This window comes from Chinchilla lanigera, unplaced genomic scaffold (assembly GCF_000276665.1).
Source record: "Chinchilla lanigera isolate Chin_1 unplaced genomic scaffold, ChiLan1.0 scaffold00022, whole genome shotgun sequence".
NCBI lineage: Eukaryota > Metazoa > Chordata > Mammalia > Rodentia > Chinchillidae > Chinchilla > Chinchilla lanigera.
The window spans coordinates 23,137,744-23,157,984 of record NW_004955423.1 but is presented as its reverse complement, the minus strand read 5'-3'; the positions used below and the strand labels follow the sequence as shown (position 1 = coordinate 23,157,984).

The 20,241-nt window shown below is 40.8% G+C and overlaps 1 protein-coding gene and 1 long non-coding RNA gene across 6 annotated transcripts in view; one reads left to right on the top strand and one right to left on the bottom strand.

Annotated features, from left to right (window-relative positions):
• Positions 1 to 436: 436 nt before the first annotated feature.
• Positions 437 to 20,144, bottom strand: Depdc1 (DEP domain containing 1). Of its 5 annotated transcripts, none has more exons than XM_005385261.2 (12): positions 19,853 to 20,144; positions 17,497 to 17,762; positions 13,466 to 13,622; positions 12,643 to 12,758; positions 12,089 to 12,219; positions 11,249 to 11,296; positions 8,678 to 8,818; positions 6,391 to 7,245; positions 5,789 to 5,961; positions 3,896 to 4,072; positions 2,601 to 2,786; positions 437 to 1,857 (listed from the first exon to the last, which is right to left on the bottom strand). In XM_005385261.2, the coding sequence occupies exons 1-12, from the start codon at positions 19,964 to 19,966 to the stop codon at positions 1,717 to 1,719; spliced, it is 2,505 nt and encodes an 834-aa protein (XP_005385318.1). In that variant the 5' UTR covers positions 19,967 to 20,144; the 3' UTR covers positions 437 to 1,716. The 5 variants fall into 5 exon arrangements, with proteins under 5 accessions (XP_005385318.1, XP_005385320.1, XP_005385322.1 ...); XM_005385263.2 differs by having other exon boundaries at positions 19,919 to 20,143; XM_005385265.2 differs by lacking the exon at positions 19,853 to 20,144 and adding an exon at positions 19,251 to 19,403.
• LOC106148558 overlaps positions 12,765 to 20,241 on the top strand; it is a 32,290-nt gene continuing 24,813 nt past the window's right edge. Inside the window, exon 1 of the long non-coding RNA XR_001234122.1 lies at positions 12,765 to 13,272. This is a non-coding gene — a long non-coding RNA (uncharacterized LOC106148558). The remainder of the gene's footprint in view (positions 13,273 to 20,241) is intronic.

Below are 20,241 nucleotides of genomic sequence, written 5' to 3'. Positions count from 1 at the left end.
CTAGTAGTAATAGCCAGTAATTTATAGAGTGCGTATTCTATGATGGACACTCTGCTAAATGCTTTGCATGCATTACCTTATTTAATCTTCACAATAATCCTCGGGGAAGTGCTATTATCTTCATTTTACAGATAAAAAATTCAGGCAGATTTCATGTTACTAAAGTTTTGGACCATGTATTTCTAATCTCAACTGCAAGTATACTCATGTAAATGAAAATTTACTATTTTTATATTTAAATAATAAAAAAGCAACATTAAACTGTGAAAGAATTCATGTAATTGTCATCTCAACTTTTTACATAATTCACATTATCACATAACTTTAAATAGGAAAAGTTTTATCATGCAAAGAATACTTAGAAAGGGTTCAAATTTTAATTTGGTCCAATAATTCTATAAGCAAGGGTCTGGAATAAAGGCATATTTGTCATTTGTTGTTCTCTATCCAACTTTTTAATACAAGTAATATTAAATGGAACACTGTCATTCTAGATGTCAACAGTAAATACAATTACATTGAGAATCAAGATAGTCACTAAGCAGAGTCTTACATGGGTATTTCTTTATACTTTACATACAGAAAAGGAAGACAAAGTTATTTCACATGTGTACCAAGTCTGTCACGCAGGAATCCAGGGAACTTTGTGCTAAGAGACATCTGTACTTGGCTTTTCTTTCAATGAAAAGTAAAAGTCCATGTGCCGTCAGCTTGGTAATTTCTTAAATGTTGTAAGCAGCATTCGGGGCACTGATCTCAAAGCGAACTAAATACCTGAATCACCTCCATGGATAAAGAAAGCACCAGTGCCTATATAACACCCCTAAAATACAGCACTGATTGGGATAGGCTGGCCCTGGGCTTCTAGAACTGTTTCACAGCCACTGAAGTCAGTCTTCTTCTGAGGGACTCCCCACACCTGGATTTTGGTGAATAACTGTTATGTTAAGCACCAGATGGATGCAGCCCCTTCGATTAAAAAACAAATACCTTCGGGGATATTATTTTATTCAGGCACATAACAGCTGCCAAATTTCTGAATGAACATGGTTGCCCTATATACTTCTTTTATATCTCCATCACTCTAGCAGGTTATGAACATAACATTTCAAAAGATACTTAGAGGGCAAAAAAAGAATAAAGCAGTTGGGATAATGTTTAAGGCAAAACAAAAATCTTACATAAACATTTAAAACATACATGTACATAAATAGATCGAAAGGTGGAAAAGAATATACAAAAGCGTGCAACATTTAGCAGTTGAAACTTCAATGAGCTTCCAAATATTCTTCAGTCTTACACTCAGAAGCACAGTAACCCTAAACAACTAGTTCTTCAGCTAATAGCCATAAGCACACAAGCAGATACATTTTCCTTAAAAACAGAATGATCGATTATTCTTAATGATCACAGCTTGGTTTTCAATATTCAAGTGAATAAAATTTTAGTACAATCATGATAGTTTTTCCAGATAGTTGTGGGTTAAAATATCTGGTATATTAAAATATCTGGCATCACCTACTGTTACATCCTCTCAGTTGAGACACTGGAGCTTCGTAGCAGTTCCACGACGATAAAACAACTATTTTGCCACCTCTTCATATAGTATGCTTATTTAGGGAACTTATTAATACCGGACTTCCTTTTCAGAGCTAGATTCTGAGATATGGCTTCATGTATCAAAGTTCCACAGGTATTAGATAATTTTTAATTAAATTAGTATCTTAGACTACGAAACTTTGGTTTTCTTAAAATGAGCATGGGTTGCTTGATGGTAGGTTTGTCACCAAAAAGTGCTGCTTCACTCTCTGTGGTTGGGAATCTCTTCTGATATATCAAGGGATATTCCTTCTGAAACTTCAAAATAAAAAAGAAGGTGAGGAGTGAGAAGGTATCCAACATTATTTCCCTCGCTGCAGACGGTGCTCAGCACTTCCTAGGTAATTTTCCTCGGAGACGGAGACATCTGAGGAGAGGACCTTCAGTTTACCCTTGCTTCCCCGCCCCTTCCGCACAGGCGCAGGGAGCACCGTCAGACCGCTCAGCTCCCTGTTCGCACTGGGGTCTCCTGCAGTCACCCAGGACATCTCGTTACCGCCCGGAACGCCAGATCCTCGCTCCCCTTGGGACAGCCGTGAAGGTCACAAGGATCTGGTGCAGCTTGTATTTCTCAGTGACTCAACAGAATCGCTCTTGTCAGCATCATGTGGCTACTGAGTTTTGCCTTGGAATAAAAATTTCTAGACGGCAGTGAGGAGTCACTCAAAGACATGTACTGAGTTATAATCCAGCCTGTATAATTGCTTTCCCAGGCTACTCCAAGATATAATCACACGGAACACCAGTAGCAAAGGACGGTATCCATCATTATCATTATTTTACAATTCAGGGTAGAGAGTAAGCCTGGTAGGTCTTCATATATTTTATAAGTAGCGCAATGCACACACATGCTGTGCATAATACTGTGCATAGCCTGTATATTCCAAAGTTAAAATCCAAGATATTAAAATAAGAAATTACACTGCAGGTATTACTAAGTGGGAACTACTAAGGCCTATCAGAAAGTACTGGTATGATTGAGAAGCTGCTTACTCCCTTACCTGCTTTAGTTTTCTTCTTTTCTCCTTTAGAGGTAAACTCTTGTTTTTAATGATATTCTCTAGAAGTTCTGCAATGGCGGCTTGAGAGGTAGAAATCTTCTGTTCGTCAAACTCCTGAGCACTGATCTGCTTACAGTAGGAGAAGGCTGGCAAAGGAGCAATGAGGCCGTCTCCAGGGCTTTTCATCTGCAGCGGACAAATCAGACAGCGAAAATCTGTTCATTCTGCTCACTCTCTTACTATTCTCTTCGCGAGATCAGGCACCACTATTTTGGCGGAAATAATACCTTCAGCGCATTTATAAAACCATGCATAATGCGGTAAGGTAGTCACGAGTCAGGCAGATCTAAACCCCAGCTCCACAGCTCACTGCCCGTGTAGTCTTTCGCAAGCTATTTAACTTTCCTTGGTCTGCTTCCTGTCCTCGAATCAGAAGTGATCTGAGAAAACCTATGTGCAGTGTTGATCACACAGCAGCACTCAGGAAAGGCAGCTATTATCCTCTCTCTTACCCAGGGACTTTATTCTCTTAACTATAAGACAGGGACAATTTAAGTAGTGTTTACATTCATCTTAGAACAGCAGAATTCTGACTCAGTAACAAAGCATTCATCTGCGGTTTGAGGCCCAGGCCTCTAGGCACGGGCAAAGCCCACGCATCTGCTGGTAGGAGACAGAGGCCGCAGGGCGGTTACAATCCCCATAAACCAGGACACCACCAGAACGGCATCCATCGAGAAAAGCAGACATGTGCGGCCGCAGACTGCACAGAGCAGCGACCTGTGGTTCTGGCCGCTCAGATTCCTTTTCTCCTGGTCAGTTCCTTTCCGCTCTCCGCGTCTGCCGCACCTCTTTGGAAGAAGTCCTTCCACTCTGGCCTCGTGGCAGCTGACTGGAACACGAGGCCGCTCTGTCCAACTGCCCTGCAGCCTCCCGAGGGACAGGCTGAACCTAGGCTGGGCTGCTCCGGAGTCTGTGCCACACCTTTCGAATCCAAGGTGGAGAGACAGCTCCTTCTCCTTTGGATTTCAAACCTAAGGCTGTGACACATGAACTTAGCCAAATGCCTCGTCGTGTGAAGGAACCATTTGTTAAAGCCAGGACTGAAATGGAAGGAAATGCAACACAGGAAGATGGGAACAGGGTCTTAGTGCTAAGGAGCCTCAGGTTCTGTCTCTATTCCTCACTTTTTAGACTGTTTCCAAGAGCTCACAGTGTTGTTTGGGAGCTGGTTTGAGATGCGTTTGCCACTGCAAATGAGTAATATGGAGACTTGTGAGGCTCAAAATACCTACGTGGCCCTTTTTTAAGTAGTCGAGTTGTTTGTCCACCGCAGCCTGTAAGTAAGACGGCACTTGGAGAATTTCCTGCTGATGGTCCATTAGGAAGGAAACCAATCTTGCAGCAAGCAGCTCATCCAGGTCCACTTCTTCAGCACAGCACAGCACACAGCGAGAAAAAGTGTGGATCATCTAGGGACAGCATCGAGACCCGAATTTAAACACCCAGGGTTTCAGGCAAACCGGCATATCTGCAATCTCCAGACAGCACCATGTGACGTAGTGAGATACAGCGATGAGCAGACTTCGGTTTCAAACTCAGGAGGGTAATTTATTAGTTAGGAAGATTAAGAATTCTACTATGCTTAAGTCCTTTTTCAAGTACTTTTCAGTATTTCTTTAACAGAGTTCAAAAGGATTCTGTCAGGCCTAGCATTTTAATTTTGTCAGTTTTATCAGTAAACATCACCACTTCTACTGAAACCATATGGATTCACACAGAACAAGGACTTACTCAGTAAATAAATTCCACTAAAAGCCAGAAAAGCACAACACATAGAGAACACATTCGCCAGAGGCTGTAAAGTTGGCATTGCTCACCACTGGAAACCAAGCACAAGGTTCTTCGAGGCTTATCCCATCAGTCCTTAAACAGCACTATACCATCCACATTCTTCAGCTGCGTCACAAGGATCTTTAAAACTTGGGATAAATTCTGTGTCTCACTACTCTCACTTATACCCACACAAGCAGCTAACTACACGCCCTCCGCACCTCATTCTGAAGTAACCAGAGAGTCAGAATTCTACCGTCAGCACCTTCACACAGTGGGTGCTGAGCAGACGTAGGGAATTCGGAGTGTTTTCAGCTTATTCCTATGGTCAGGCAGATCTCCCTCCTAGTTCCCAGCTCTAGCCTCAGCTTTCTGTCCTTTCTGTATGTTCCTAGCCTCACGGAACTCATTCGCTCTCACACTGTCAGCTCCCCTCAACATGTGGCTGACTCAGGAACCTGCCTTCGGCCCCGACCTTCCACTCACCAGGCTCCCGTTTCCAATATTCTGCTGGGATATATCGCACTTGGATGTCCTATACCTTCAAACCAAAGTGTATCAGAGCAAAACTGCCACCTTCCGATTCACGTTGCTCAAGGCATCTTCCCTGACAAACGTATGTGTATTAACAGTGCCGAAATTCCTCGAGGACAATTTTCCTTCTTTACGTCAGGATTGTCCTTCAACAAGGTCCATAACAGTGAGTAGAAAACTGCGGCACAGCTCCGGATCCCTCACTATTTTGTAAATGGACGCTACAGTCTCAGGAAGTGGCAGCTCTCAAAGGTGTGGGGGGCTATTTCAAGGGTTCCATTTCCTGTCGGTGTCTACATGGAAAAGGCCGTGTCCTCATTCTTCAAGGAGCCAGAGACTGCTTGGCAATACCGTGTCCTTGCCCCTTCTCCACTAAGACCTGCTACCACATTAGCTCACCAAATACAACTTTCCCGCTATGGTACCCCGGAAACATGTGACTCACTATAGGAGGATTTCCCACTAGTTTCTACTCCCACAGAGGTACAGCAGCCTGAACTTCAAACAGTACTTACATCTCTTCCCACCGGCCCACCAGACAGACTGGCGTGAGACAGGCTAACGTGGTCTGTCTGGGCCAGTCGCTATGAAGGGTACAGGATGAACGAGCAAGTCCTCTGTCAAGATGAACAGCAGGACGTGAAAATGTAATAGACTGGCACCAACACTTGCTGCTAGGGGAGATTAGACTTTTAAGCCTTCTTGACCCAAAATTTCAGAACTTGAAGATCGACACATCATTTGAGTAGTACCAGAAATGGCTCGGGTTGATTGTGGGGGCGGACGCGTGAGCTTATGCTCTCCGTAAGAAACAGACTCACCAGCGCCCTTGTCCCCAGTGCATCGTGAAGTGCGGGCAGGTCAGCGTTCTCACTCATTCGTGAAACCATGCGCATTAGGAGCTGAAGCTTCCTTCGGTTCGGTGGGGGAAGCAACAGACAGCACAGCTGCAGCGCACCGACGGCAACTCTCTCCAGATGGGGCTGCAGCAAACCTAGAAGGCACAGTGGCCCCCGGGAGCAAGTCACCAACGACAGCACTTGCTTCCATACGGCCAGCACATACAATCGCGGGACAGGGTAAAATAGTCCCTTTGCATTTCATTTCCTTTAACTATCTCTAGAATCTTCCACATTCCGCAAAACTTTAGATTTTCATCACGTTCTTTATAACCTATTTCTAAGTATTAAAATCCTTTACTTATTACAAATAAAATGACTTAGAATAAGGGAAATTAGAGGAAAGTTCAAGTGCTTTAAGGGGATAGAATAAATCTTCGCTATGTCATGGTAAGTCTTTTACGGTGATTTCTTTTGGAAGAGATAAGTAAAGCAGGCTCAGAGAAGAAAAGCCAGGTAAGCAGAATGCAGAGTTAGTAAACACTAAAAGTTAGCACTGCATGCACTGAGAGCAACAACCTTACTTTGTGTGCCAGTGAACACAGCGGAAGCTCGAGGTAAAGAGTTTGCTGAAAGCTCTACAGTACTTTTGCACAGTCTTTTATTGATGGTGATACTATCTTCCCCGAGTGCGCCTTCTACAGCTCTCTGCACACTTGTGCTGCCTTGTCCAAGGTTTGGTTTCATGATGACTTCGGCCACTGGTGTATTGACACAGCTATTCCGTCTTGAGCTACTCCTTAAAAGCAGACTCTGAGATCTGCAAAGCTGTTTGGGCTTGCAGTCCCCAGGACAAGACTCCTCTTGGTCTTCAACAGTCAGAGCAGAAGTTCTCTTAGAGCCACCACTGCAGAGTGGCTTGTGAGTCCGTTCCTCTGAATGGAGACTCAATAGGGACTCCTGTCTGGGCTTTGACCCTAGAAAGTGTTCACTATTTTGTTGTTCTGCACTGAGAACAGATTGATGGAAGGCACTGGGAACCTTTCGACGGGAATAGCCTGGCATATCCACAATTCCTTCCAAAGAAGAGCACCTCGGTTTGATGTTAGAGGACAGAACATGCAAACTACTCAAGCCTATCAGATTGTGACAGCTTCCTCCCATGACATCATGAGCTCTGACTCTTCTGCTTCTTACATTAACTAGCTGCATTTTCTTAGCACATCCTTCTTGACATCCTTGATCACTTATCTGTAGTCTCTCAGGAGCATCTGATTCCTCTTTGTTTTTGTCTCTGTGAAGCAGACTGAGAAGAAGACACTCAGTGGATTTGAAGGAATTCAAAGTGGTTAAGTGAAGGATTTTTGAAGACTGTGGATCATCTTGGATTTTATGTATCCCACTGGGTCTATCTGAAACTGTGATGTAGCCACACACAACTACCAGGAAATGAAACAAAAAGTAAGATGCAACTGTGTGACAGTGGACAGAAATAAAAAAACAACAATAAAGTTAAAAAAATAAGGCATCACTATAGTATATATTGTTAGTAAGGAGCAGTTGCTTAATTCGGAAGCCACTGAAATAGCGCACATGCACAACATGTTATAAACGTGCAAGACTAGTGGTTTTCCCATTTGTGATATAAATAACTTAAAAATTCAGCCCAATTAGATGGATTGAGTGAGAACACACTTAAAAATATCTGCTGTCATTCTACAAGTACTAGAAATAGCTTAAGTATAAGACAACTGTTATATAATAGAACATATCTAATCATCTGTAGGTACCATGGGAAATTAGCTCTGGGACCACCTATTGGTATCAAAATCCAAAAATAGAAGTCCTGTATATAAAATGGTATAAAATTTGCATATATCCCAAGCACATCCCTTCACACTTTAAATCATCTCTAGTTTCTTTATAACAATACAGTATAGTCATTATACTGTATCACTTAAGACAATAACAACTAGGAAAAAGTCTACATATTCAGGTTCAGTATAGCTGCAATTTTTTAAAAAAATGTTTTTGACCGAGTTGGTTGGATTCACAGATGTAGAAATCACAGAGCGGGTGAGCCAGATGCACGTATACTTGGTGTGTACCAGGGGAGTTCTGGGCATGGAGTTGCTAAAATCTTGGGTTTTCCTGTTATTTGAGTACACCTGAACAGATGCTAAAGCAATCTGTGGCTGGCCATGCTCAGACCGAAACTCTCAGCCCTGCCCACAGGCCCTGGGAGGGGCAGGGGACTGGAGACTACGCTGAGTCACCAAGGCCTAGGGAGCGGAACTTCAGGTGCAACCCCGAACAGCGAGGCTGAGCGAGCCGCTGGGCTGACGAACACACGGCGTGCTGCGGCGGACAGGCTCTGTGCCTCTCCTCCACGCTGCCGCGTACCCCTCTCCCTGCGGCTGTTCTTGATAACTCATCACCGCAAGTAAAGCTCCCTCCTGAATCCCATGAGCTTCTGTAGAGAACTGAGAGGGGTTTAAAGGAATCCCTAAGTTGGCAGTCGGCTGGGCAGAAGCGCAGGAACCCTGGGGACCTCGCTTACAGCTGGCACCTGGAGTAAGGACAGTCTGGTGGAATCAAACCCTCGGCCTGCGGGGTCTGGGCTCACCCTAGGGAGCTAGCGTCACAACTACACGGAAGTGTAGAACACTCAGTGGATGCTAGCGCTAATGGTGTTGGAAGGATGGATTTGAACCATTTGAAAATGACACAAACAGCAATCACAATCACTGAATTTTAACACAACGTATAGCCAGCCATTTACATATTTACCTGTATTCTAAAATCTTTTTGATTTTAGGAAAAATGAAAATGTTAATAACATTAATTTGAATAAGTTAAATGCATACATACCCAAAATGTTCACAAATAATTCATAATATTCATATGTAAGCAGAGGCTCAGGGAGATTGAGAAAATAATCAGCAATTGTTCTGAATACATCTCGCTCAAATCCAACATAAGTTGGATTACTCGTATCATTACTTCTTGGCCCTAAGAAATAGAAGGAAAAGGAAATAGGCAAAATATATTTTAACTTTACCATAATTTAAAAAGTATGCACAAAAAGTATAAAACTTGTATCTTATGAGAGAGCTGTTTAACAAATCACACTAACCAGGCAAAGGCCAGCACACTGGTCTACTTTATAATTTTAATACCCAAAATACCATGCATAAAGCAAATTTTCTAATATATTTAAAAAGTACTAGTGAAATCTATTTTAAAAAGATTTTATTACAATTGATTTTGTAAAGCAAAAAATATATGGATTATGCAAATAATTCTTTAAATTACCTTTTGTAAATTTATAATTTTATGAGGAAATTTTGCCTGACCTGAAGCATACCTTAATGAATTTAAATAATCATCACTACAATGTTTTTAAGCTTAATGTGGTTATGAAAATAATCAGGTCTTAGAAATAAGACCTGATCAAATGGTATATGTAAGAAAACGGAAGCTCAGAGTAACTTGCCATTGGTAGAAAAGTGCTTGACAGCAAAGCTAAAATTAGTACTTAGAGCAGTGGAAAGTTTTCAGGTTGAATAACATTTAAAGTGTGGTCCACACATAACATAATATTTTCAGAATTATCCAGTGTACCTATTAAATATACAAACTTCTGAACACAGACTAGACTCCATCAAGATGACCTTAGAAACTTAGCAATCTTCATGATAACAAACTGCTGGGCATAGTTTTAAAAAAAATGCTTAACCAATTACAGTCAACACACTTGGAACTTTTTGGAGAGCCTCCCTTGTGACTGCAGTGTATTTCCATTTTAGAGTCACTAAACTCTGTCAAGTTAAAATCTTTCTTCCTAAAGCCAAATAATCTATCTCCAACCTTTTGTACGGCTGTAAAAGTCTAAGACCATAGACTGAAAAAGGATTAAGAAATAATAATCTCTGTCATTCTCTGTCTCTGCCTCTCTCTCTCTGTGTCTCTCTCTCTCTCTCACACACACACACACACACACACACACACACACACACAAAAGGCTAATATGAATTTTATGTAAAGCACATAGTTTTCTAAGGAGGATATAAAAATATTCTCAATACACAGAATAAAGTACATAGTAATCATTACAAAGTTTTCTAAGTCACAATAAACATGTCTAGTGGAAACAGAATTAGAGAATTTAGGCTTGAGCTCTGGCTCCAGTGCGTTAACAGAAGACTAAGTCGTGGTTTTTCTCTTCTGGAAAAAAACAAAAACAAGGATAGCACACTGATTACGATTCCTGCATCTCACAGTACTCCTATGGGGAATTAAGTAAGAAAGCAAAAATCTTAATGGTGCCTCTGGGTGAAATACGGCAAGTTATACATTTGTCAGCACTTGTGAAGAGAAGGGAAGACACGCACCCTAAAGATAGACGTCGGGAAACCCCGATTAGTATGCTTATCTGAATTGTTAGTCACCAGCCAAGGAGTGAGAGACGGGCAGTTAGGGAAGGAGTATGAGACATTTGAGTCTTACGCTTACGGTCAGGATCTTTATTTTAAACTTATACCAACTTTTGGTAACTTCATTACTCCTTATTCTGTTAGTCTGTCATGCTGACACTCAGTGGACAATAAGGGAATAAATATCCTGAACCTTAATAAAACCCCATTAGTATATTTGAAAATATGAATTTTAAAAGAACTAGAAAATTTTATCTCCCACTAAAATTATTATAATATAGTCTAACTTTTAATAATTTAGAAACATATACATGTGCAAACTTTTAAAATTCATTTTGAAAGAAATTAGAATTTTATCCTTGAACCAGTGAAAAATCAATTTTTACTGATCACTGTGAGAAAGCTTGAGGAATGAAGTGCTCAGCAATGGCTTGGGGATTAGTGACAGGTCACTGCTTCTCTTCATAAAGGTCCCGTACACGTATGCTGAGAGCAGAAGGGGTTTTAAAGCACAGGGAGGCTGGCGCTACGTACGATAGCAAGAGGCTGACATGCGCTTCAGGATGCTTGATTCCCGTGGAGCCTTCCCTGCTTCCAAGCTAGTTCACCTCCCAGCTGCCACGTGGTATTGCTGGGCCTCACAGAGGCCATTCTTAGACTAAATGTCTCCTAAAACTGTCTAGCCTATGGCTTTATGATTAGAGAACAGTATTTTTTTTTTTTTTTGGTTTTTCTCCGGTACCGGGAACCGAACTCACGACCTTGCGCTTGCCAGGCAGGCGCTTTTGCTGCTGAGCTAAATCCCCAGCCCGGCTTTATGATTTATGTCAACTAAGGCATAAAGGATAGGCCTGAATTATAAAATCACTTGTATAAAAAAAAAAACCTGAGGGCTCCATTGTAATTGATTCTACTAGACTATCACTTAAACATCAAGAGAAATAATACACTTAAATTTTATCAGGACTTTTACTTATAAACGATTTTAAAAATTTGCTTTACTTACAATTTGCTAGGCACTTCATGGCAGATAATACCCAGTGAGGAAGGTCATCTACATAGAAAAAGAACTGTTGAGTAAGTCACAGAATTTTTATGATATTGTATTTTAAAACTTTGCAATTACATGTAATTATGCATGTATATATACATATGTGTATATATATTACCAGTATTAAGTTATTACATGTTTAACAGAACAGGGTCAGGTTTGCATTTTAAAACACAAAAAGCCTGAAAAAGAGATCTTGACTTTGACTCAGTCCACAACACAGAAAACAAGTAGTTATCCGTAGATATAGGATTACTTATTTTGGAGGAATGTCCAGATAATGAATCCCTAACATTTGTCTTTACACCACGGTCTTCTGTTTGCTCTCATTTTGCTTCTGTCCACTGCTCTGCTACTTGAGTACTACAGACCTGGGTAATGAACATCTATAATGAAGTCACCTAGAGCTTAGTATCCAGGGAGGCTGGCGTAAAAGTCTTTCAACTGCTACCACTTGAGTCTTGCTCACCATAATACTTAGCACATACTAAGCCCTCAGCACAAATGTTAACAACCAATAATTTTTATTATGTTTGTATGCTTTTGAAATTTTTAATTTTGCCATTAAAAATACACGAATCCATTCTAGTACCTAAATAATTTCATATAACAGCATGAATATTTACTTAAAATTATTCCACAGTTACTACTTAAGGCATCTATGATGATGGAACAGTGGACCCTCTGACACTTCCTCGATGAAGATAACCTACTTTCTTGTTAGGTCTTTCTTCTCTCCACTATGCCCATAACCTCTGTTTCTACTACTTCTCAGTCTCCTCTATTAATACCAACCTGATTTGTCTTGTAGTATAACTACTCCCCGCTTACTGGTGTTGGCCATGTTGTACATTATATACTGAGGAATTACTTGGTTTGGATTTATGAGTTCTTCCAGGGATGGCACACATAAAATGGTTTGCAGGCTGAAAAGAAGAGTAGAACCTTTTTCTCCACAAAATAAGAATAGAGTGCAAATATGAGGATGACTAGCAAACAAAGAATATCCTTTAGAATTTTTTTTTTAATCAGAATATTTTTTTCAATCAAACTTTCTAGGCTTCTGTTTAGTAATCATTTTCCAATGTATTAATCTCAATAACATTCAAAGGCTCTAATACAGACTCCAAATTATAGCCATGACTTTAATTCAAAGAAAAAGCAAATCATACTGAAAATATTCTACTTTTACAGTGTTAACGCTATGGCAAGAATATTTATTAGGAAACATGTACGTATTAAATTCTAAGCTTTCAGAACTAATCTGTTCTTATTCATTTGCATATCTTGATGAAATGTCAAATACTCTAAATGCTTCAGGAACTTGATCATTGCTTGTTTTATCTTACTAGATCAGAGTAACGTATCTCCAAACTTCTTCAACATCCTCCTGGCTTATTTCTCTATAATCTCCTGAGTTTTCTTGATCTTCTCTGATTTCATGATTTGCTTTCTCTGTAGTTTCCTGAAAAAAGAATGACTTTGGTTTAACTTGTTCTGCTCACATGAAGGAGCTACTGTACTTTATAGTCGCATTAGCATTATAAAAGAGTAGACCCGAGGTTAGCTGAGGGGTTACACAGAAGCTATAGCTTGTCTCTGGACCAATGATTCAAGTGGGAAAGGCTTGGTCCCCAGCCTGCAGTGGTATTGGGAGGTGACGGAACCCTTAAAAGGCGGGGCCTCACGGCAGGAAGTGAGGTCACTAGGATGCCACCCCCTTCTCTTTCATCTCCAGCTGCCACCAGGCAAGCAGCTTCCTCCACCCGGGGCATGGGCCATGTTCTACCTTGCGCGGGTCCCACAGCAATGGAGCCCCCTGACTGCAGGCTGGCAGTCCTGCATCTGGAGCCAAAACAAACCTTTCCTCACTTGCCGCTGATTCTCTCAGGTGCTCTGTCGTGCTGACGACAGCAAAAACAGGAGGAAGAACAATGCTCTGACAGAGGGCACTTAAATTACACCGACACCACTTTCAAGTACGTTTTACTGCCATTTCTATCACTGTTTCCATGGGTTCAGATGAATTTGCACATCTATGTTTAGAATGTTATGTTGGTTGGGGTACTTTAGTAGGGGCTTGAATATTAAAGAATCATTTTGTTTTAATGATCCTGTTATTAACTACTTGGTAATTATATTTAATCTAGTGATTGATCAAATACATTTTACCTGAGAGAAATGTAATCCATGTTTCTTGGGAGTTCTGCGAGACAAGTTTCGTAATTTAAAAACATTCTCTTTATCTTTGGAAAAACTGTCAATGCTGTTTTTTCTCAACTCTGGATGCCTTCGTGGAAGTGTTTTAAGGGGAGAAGTTGCAGGAAATCTGGTTTAAAGACAATATGCAATTAAATAACTTAAAATTAGAAACAATTTTTATAGATGATTAATTTTAAAAATCATATAAAGAAACTTTTATTTATATTATTAAGGAATATAAATTAATTTTCCCATTAAAACCTAAAATGTATTAGTAATTTCTTGCTTTCTTTAGTATAGTCTGTATATTTGAATTTTATTCATAAAAAACTCTGGATTACTGTTGAATCCTCTCAGGATGGGGATATAGCTCAGGGGCACAAGTGCCTGCCTAGCAAGCACAAGGTCCCGAGTTTGATTCCTGGTAACAAAAAACAAACAAAAAACTATTGGATCATTTCTTTGGAGAAGTAGTGCTTATACACAAAATGGCTGTAGATTGCTACAGTTTTTATAATTAATTATCTAGTTTATATATACTTTTTTTGCCTTTTACTTGGCCATGTTTATTCTAATTTCAAGAACTTAGTCTCCTGCTTCTTTTGATTTTAAAGTTTTTTTCTTCCTTTCAAGGTATACTAAAATAGTTCAAAGACATGTTATGGTTGATACATTGTGTCAACTTGGGGAGTCTAGAGGTTTGGCTAAGTGACTCAGCAGGAAGCCAGGGTGCTTACTTTGTATACATCCTGAGCCTGTGAAAGAGAAGCGCAGGGAGATTATGTGAGAGCTACACGCCCCGTAGGTGGGGGTAGCCTGTTTACAATGTAAGGGAGGGAAAGAGACTGCTTGCCGCCATTGCTCCCATTCTGCTCGTTTGCTCTGGCTGCATTGCTGTTCGGCTGCCATTCCCCCCTTTGCTCTTGTTGCTTGCTATCTTCTGCCTCGGAGCCAGCCAAGTATGGACTGAAACCTCCACAAACTGTAAGCTAAATAAACCTTTCCTTCCTTCATTTTGGGTGTTGGGTATTTTGTCTGAGCAACGAGAGAAAAGTAACCAAGACAACATAAAACTACAGAAAACAATATAAAGGAACATTCATATATTCATATATTCATACTATCATGTTTTGAAGTCATTGAGATCTGGTCAAAAAGTTCATTTTTTTTTTTTTAAGTAAATGTGATGTTTTGCTCATTCCTTTTCTTTCCCTTATGTCCTAAAGTAAATCACAAACCTACAGTTAACATTTTTCATTCTTGGTGATGCTTTTATACTTGTAATAAATGTTAGCAATACTTGGTCTACCTTCTGTACTTCATGGTATCTTTTATTATATGTAAACTTTGTAAAATTTTTTGAACTTTTTTTTTGGAACCGGAGTCCAACTCTGGACCTTGTGCTTGCCAGGCAGGTACCATGCCATTGAGCTATACCCCTGGCCCTATATGTAAGTTTTTAATGACATGAGAAGTTCTTACTCCTCTGTCTTACAAATATTTTCTTTTTTTTTTTTTTTCTTATATTCATTCTCTCTTAAGAGTTTCAGTTTTCATATTTAGGGATTGAACCTATTTATAATTTACACCATGTTCTCACATATGTGTGGATTTGGTTTTCCAGCACTTAATTATTTTGAGCTAATTTAAGTCCAGATATCAGGTAAGGCAATTCTCCTTGCTCTTCAAAACTGCTGTCAAATTCTATAAAATCTATATTGGAGCTCTGAATAAAAAGGCACTGGATTTTTATATCAATTTGGTAAAGATAGACATATATGTGAAATTAATTATTTGTAAGCAGGGTATCTTTCTTCATTTATTCTCTTCAATAACAATTATATGATTTTCTCCAATAAAATCTTATATAATTTCAGGGAGCTTCACACCTAGATACTTTAGTTTTGTTAATAGTATAAAAGACTAGAGACAGAAAGACTAGTGGAGGAGTTATACAGAAATCCAAAAAAAGAATAACGATAGTATTTATACTGGAGAGAGAAGTGTCCAGTCAGAAGTACTAAGGTACTATCATAGACAAGTTTTAAAAATCATATTTAAAGGGGAGAAGGGAAAGAATAAAAGCAACTACAGGGAAGGATGATATTTGCTATGGCTCGTGTCTAGATGTCCCCCCAAAGCCTCATATAGTCATAGGTGGGGCTTTTTCAGAGGTGGCTGGATCTAGAGTGATGCTAAGATTGGTTCATGGCGCAATGCTGGGATCAAGGGCATTAGGATTACAAATGTGAATGCTATCTGCCCTAAGTAGGTTGGATAAGATATAAGGGTTAGAAAGAGGTGTGGTTGCCCCTTGTTTGCTTCACTACCTTCTGCTCATCATGAACTGTTTCTCCTCTTTGATACTTGTCTGCCATGCCACCCTGCGTTGGAGCTGGCTGACTATGGACTGAAACCTCTGCAAACTGTGAGCTACATAAACCTTTCCTCTCTTAACTTTGGGCATTGGGTATTTTGTCTCAGCAATGAGAAAAGTAACTAAGACACTATTCATTCAGATAGGGAACACAGAAGACAAAAAATTAGGATAGGGAGTGATAGTCATTTTCCATATATCATATTTCAAGTCTAACAGGCAGTTGAAAAAACTGGTTCTAAAACTCAGGAGAAATTTGGGTTGGAAGTTTGACAGTCACAGGAAAAGGTAGGCATGGTATGAGATTGCCCGAGGTGTAAGGTAAAGTGAGGGCAAAGACAAAAACTTAGAGACAAGTAACGGTTAAAGGATGAGTAGTTGCAAAGAGTCCCCCAGGATGACTGAGGAGTAATTAGGAAAGATTTATAAAGTGCTATATAGGATATACAGACTGCTCCTGTGCTTGTTATTACAATTTACTCGTATGTAAATGCTTCTTGGTTTGTAGGTTCTATGGTCTGTCTCCTCAGAAACTGATGCTGACGTTTCATTGCTAATGAATGGGGTAGAGAAGTATGTAAAGCTGCATAGGTTGTTACAGGGATTACTACCTGCCTCAAGGCAGTTCTGGCTCTCGCAGGACTGCATTAATTATCAGCAAATGTGAGTGGCCTTCGAATTTTGCCATCTGCATGCGCCATACTGCTCTGGGAAAGCAGAATGGCCCTAAGGTGCTGGTCAGAAGGTCCTCGCCCAGTTTTGGCCTTCCTGGCCTCCAGAACCAAAAGCCCAAATGAACTTTCTTTAATGAATTACCAAGTCTCAGGTATTCGGACATAGCAGTAAAAAATGGACTAACACACCAGAAAAGAATCTATTTTTAAGATATTTTGTTTGAAAAGTAGTAGAAAAAATGGACATTAGAATTCAAAGTCCTTAATGGCATATAACAAAGAATTTGGGTATAGGAGAGAAAAGCAATTATACTAGGTGAGGAATCAGTTGCCTCTATGGAGATGCAAACTGTGTAGGTTTAATTACATAATCTGGAAAATGTGCACAGTGCTCCAAGGTGGGAGAACATTTCAAAAAGCTAGGTCTCAGCACCCTTGTCAAGCCATGGTCTCAGCACCCTTACCTATAAAAAGGGCTTGACTCAATATCCTGCTAGGCTATTCTAGGTATTAAACAGAAAACGTATTGAACATAAATCAGTTTCTGGTATAAGACAACTGTAAGAAATATTCTCCTTAACCTGTATTTTATTTCTCCTGTTATCTGTTAAAGTTTGATATTCTCTTATCACATATATTTTTAAATTATATTAGGTCACATGTTATTTGAGGGCAAGAACCTATAGATTTGTCTTATAATTATACAATCTATGAAACTAAAGGTCTTCTCTTCTGATTTCCTACTTCTTTGTATATTAACAGCTAAATAGTTTGAATTTTATAGCAACTTTTACCTTATAATTTTCCTAAATGGATTAACTGAATTAACAATAGGTAGTAACACCTTTCAAAAAAAATGCTACTTTCTACTGAAGAAGTTGCTGTTGTGGTAAAAGCGGAAATAAAACTTCACAGTAATTTCATTGTATAGGTACACATCCATTCAGTACCTGAATAGCTGATTGTTGTCATCAAAATTTTCTGATCCCCATCTGCCTTTGATATCTTCAATTACATGATTTTTAAGAAATTTTCTTAATAGTTGAATAGTCTGTTGCCTTGTAACTTCAGGACCAAAATTGCTATTATTTCTTAATAGGTCATAAAGCCAATCCACAGCTTCTCCTGCTGTGAAGCAGTTGCCATATTTTTTAAAGTGTTGCCTGTGTTTTCTCAGGGGCATTCCCGCTCGGAAAGATGTAGTTACTTCATTCCACTGCAAAAGCAAGATAAAAAACATTAAAAGTAAACAAAAATAAAATCTTATTGATTTGAAATAAAACCGGCAAAACAATTTCTTCATTCACGCTTGATTGCACTGTGAAAATTCTTGAAGAAATCATCTCATTTGTACTACATAAAACTGGTATCCCAATTGGCTGATTTCATTTTACTAAGTCTAGTGCTACAGTAGTAGATTTTTAGTAAAGGCAATAATTGGCTGGTCAAATTATATAGGAAACCTAGGAAGAAGGCAGAGGAACTGCAATCTGAATCCTTCCCAGAGAAAGCATGTCTGTTTTTTACTTCTAGTAATATTAGTAATGAGCTGATAGCACCTATGCCAACCAATGTGCTTTATATTCACTATTTCACCTTAATTCCCACAATTCTATGAGCAGGTATTATGATCACCTCATTTCCATAGAAGGAAAACAAAGCACAGAGACACTAGTTTTGACCAAGGTCACACAGCTAAATGATGAAACAGGCACTCAAATCAAGGTTTGACAGACTATAGAGTCTGTACTGTTATTTACTGCGCTAGTTAAACAAAGCTTCTGACAGGCAGTCACTACTCCAGCAAGATGCCTTCAATACTGTCTTTAGCACAGTATCTCTTCTATGACGACTCGTGTAGTGAACACAAAACAAATAGGGAAAATAAGTCAAATGTAAATCCATCCTTTATTTAATGATCCTGAAACATCTCTGTATTTTAAAAAATACTGACATTTTAAAAACTGTCCTTGAGTTACACGGTTTCTAGATTTGTTAGAGCTCTAACTGTTGAGTGTGGAACTAGTGGTACAGAATAAATATCACTTTTTAACTGAAAAATCCTACATTAGACTAAGAAATTTAATCCGTAACCCTATTTATGTGACAACTGTTTATGTTACCACTGACCTAACCTATGTGGTCCCCGCATCACAGCACAGAACTTAAGGGTTGAAAAAGTATTCTTTCCTTCCCAACTGTCTAGTTCACGTTTATTCAATAAACTTATTGGAGGTGTGTACTATGTACCGGCCTGGCTACACAGTAGCAAAAACAACAGGGGGGCTTGTAGGGAGATTCCACTTCAGCTTTACTGAAGTGTAGTATACTGTAGTAGTTTCAAGAGCAGCCTCTAGAGTGAGACAACTATGGTTAGTTTCCTGGCTGTAGCCTTACCACTTATTGTTTATAAGCTTTTGTGCCTTCTCTGTTCCTAACCTCCTTATCCATGACATGGGGACAATAGTACCTAATTGGCTTGTAATGATAAAACGATTTAAACTGTCTAAAGTACCAATGGATAGTAAATGTTTGCTTGTTTAGTGTAGTCATACTACTTTAATAAGACTGTTAATAATAGATTTTTAATAAGTTGATAGGACTATCTTATTAAGGCTCCTCCAGGCATAAAGGCTACCCCTTGTATTGATAAATATAACCAATAACTTCTTGAGCACCGGCCTTCCTGTCAAGGTCAGCATACCAGAAGGATCTGTCTTCTTCCAGCTCAGTCACTTACTGTCTTTGTGACTTAGAGGGTCGCTTAAGTTCTGTGAGCCTCAGTTTCCACCCGGGTAAAGTGGGGGTCACCACACGTGCTCACACTGGAAGAGCTTTCCTGAGGGTGCTTGCGTGTTACTCTAAGACGCCAGCACGCTGTGTACCCAGTATCCTCCCAGGACCGCCCTGGGGCTGGGCACGAACTACACTACCAACGGGAACCGAGTCTCGCTGCTCTTTAGGGAACCTGACGTCCCATAACCAGCAGCACCGTGTCGTGGGGGGCTGAAGTCGCGGGGAACACTGCAGGGGCACACACGGATCGGTGGCCTCCCTGCCTTCCATTCTCCTGCCCAATAACAGAAATCAGCGAAACCCCTATCGGGCCCGGCCCGATCGGACCCACTCTCCGAAACCCGTTCCCACTGCTCTCAGCCCGGGCGCGGAAGACCAGGCACGGAAGCAGCGGCGGTCGGCACGCGGTGACGCTCGGGGACCCCACACCCGAGGCACAGCTGGCGGTCCCCCAAGCCGCAGGCCAGGGTCCTCAGCCTCCTTCCCACCGGCCCTGTGGCCGGGTCCCACCTCTCCGCCCGAGCGGTGCAGGCAAGGCGGCGGCCCCGGGCTACCCGCGTCGTCCCGCGTCCCTACCAGCTTGGTGGCCCGGTAGGGCCCGGGAGGCCCCGCGCGACTCTCCATGCGCCGTCAGCGCGCCGCGGCGTCCATGGCGGCGCACGGACCACGCGGAACGCGCCTCCGTGGCTGGCCAGTCTGTGTACAAATACCGGCCCGCGACTGATTTGAATGCCTGGGAGCGCTGCGCTGATTGGCCGCGCCGCCGGGTCACGTGATACCGCCGGGGCCCGGCCCGCGGAGACTCCAGTACAGCCGCGCACAGGTGAGGGCGCACGCTGGTCACGTGACGCCGCGGGGGCCGGGATGGGTGGGCGGGGGGGCCCGGGCTCCCTTCACTC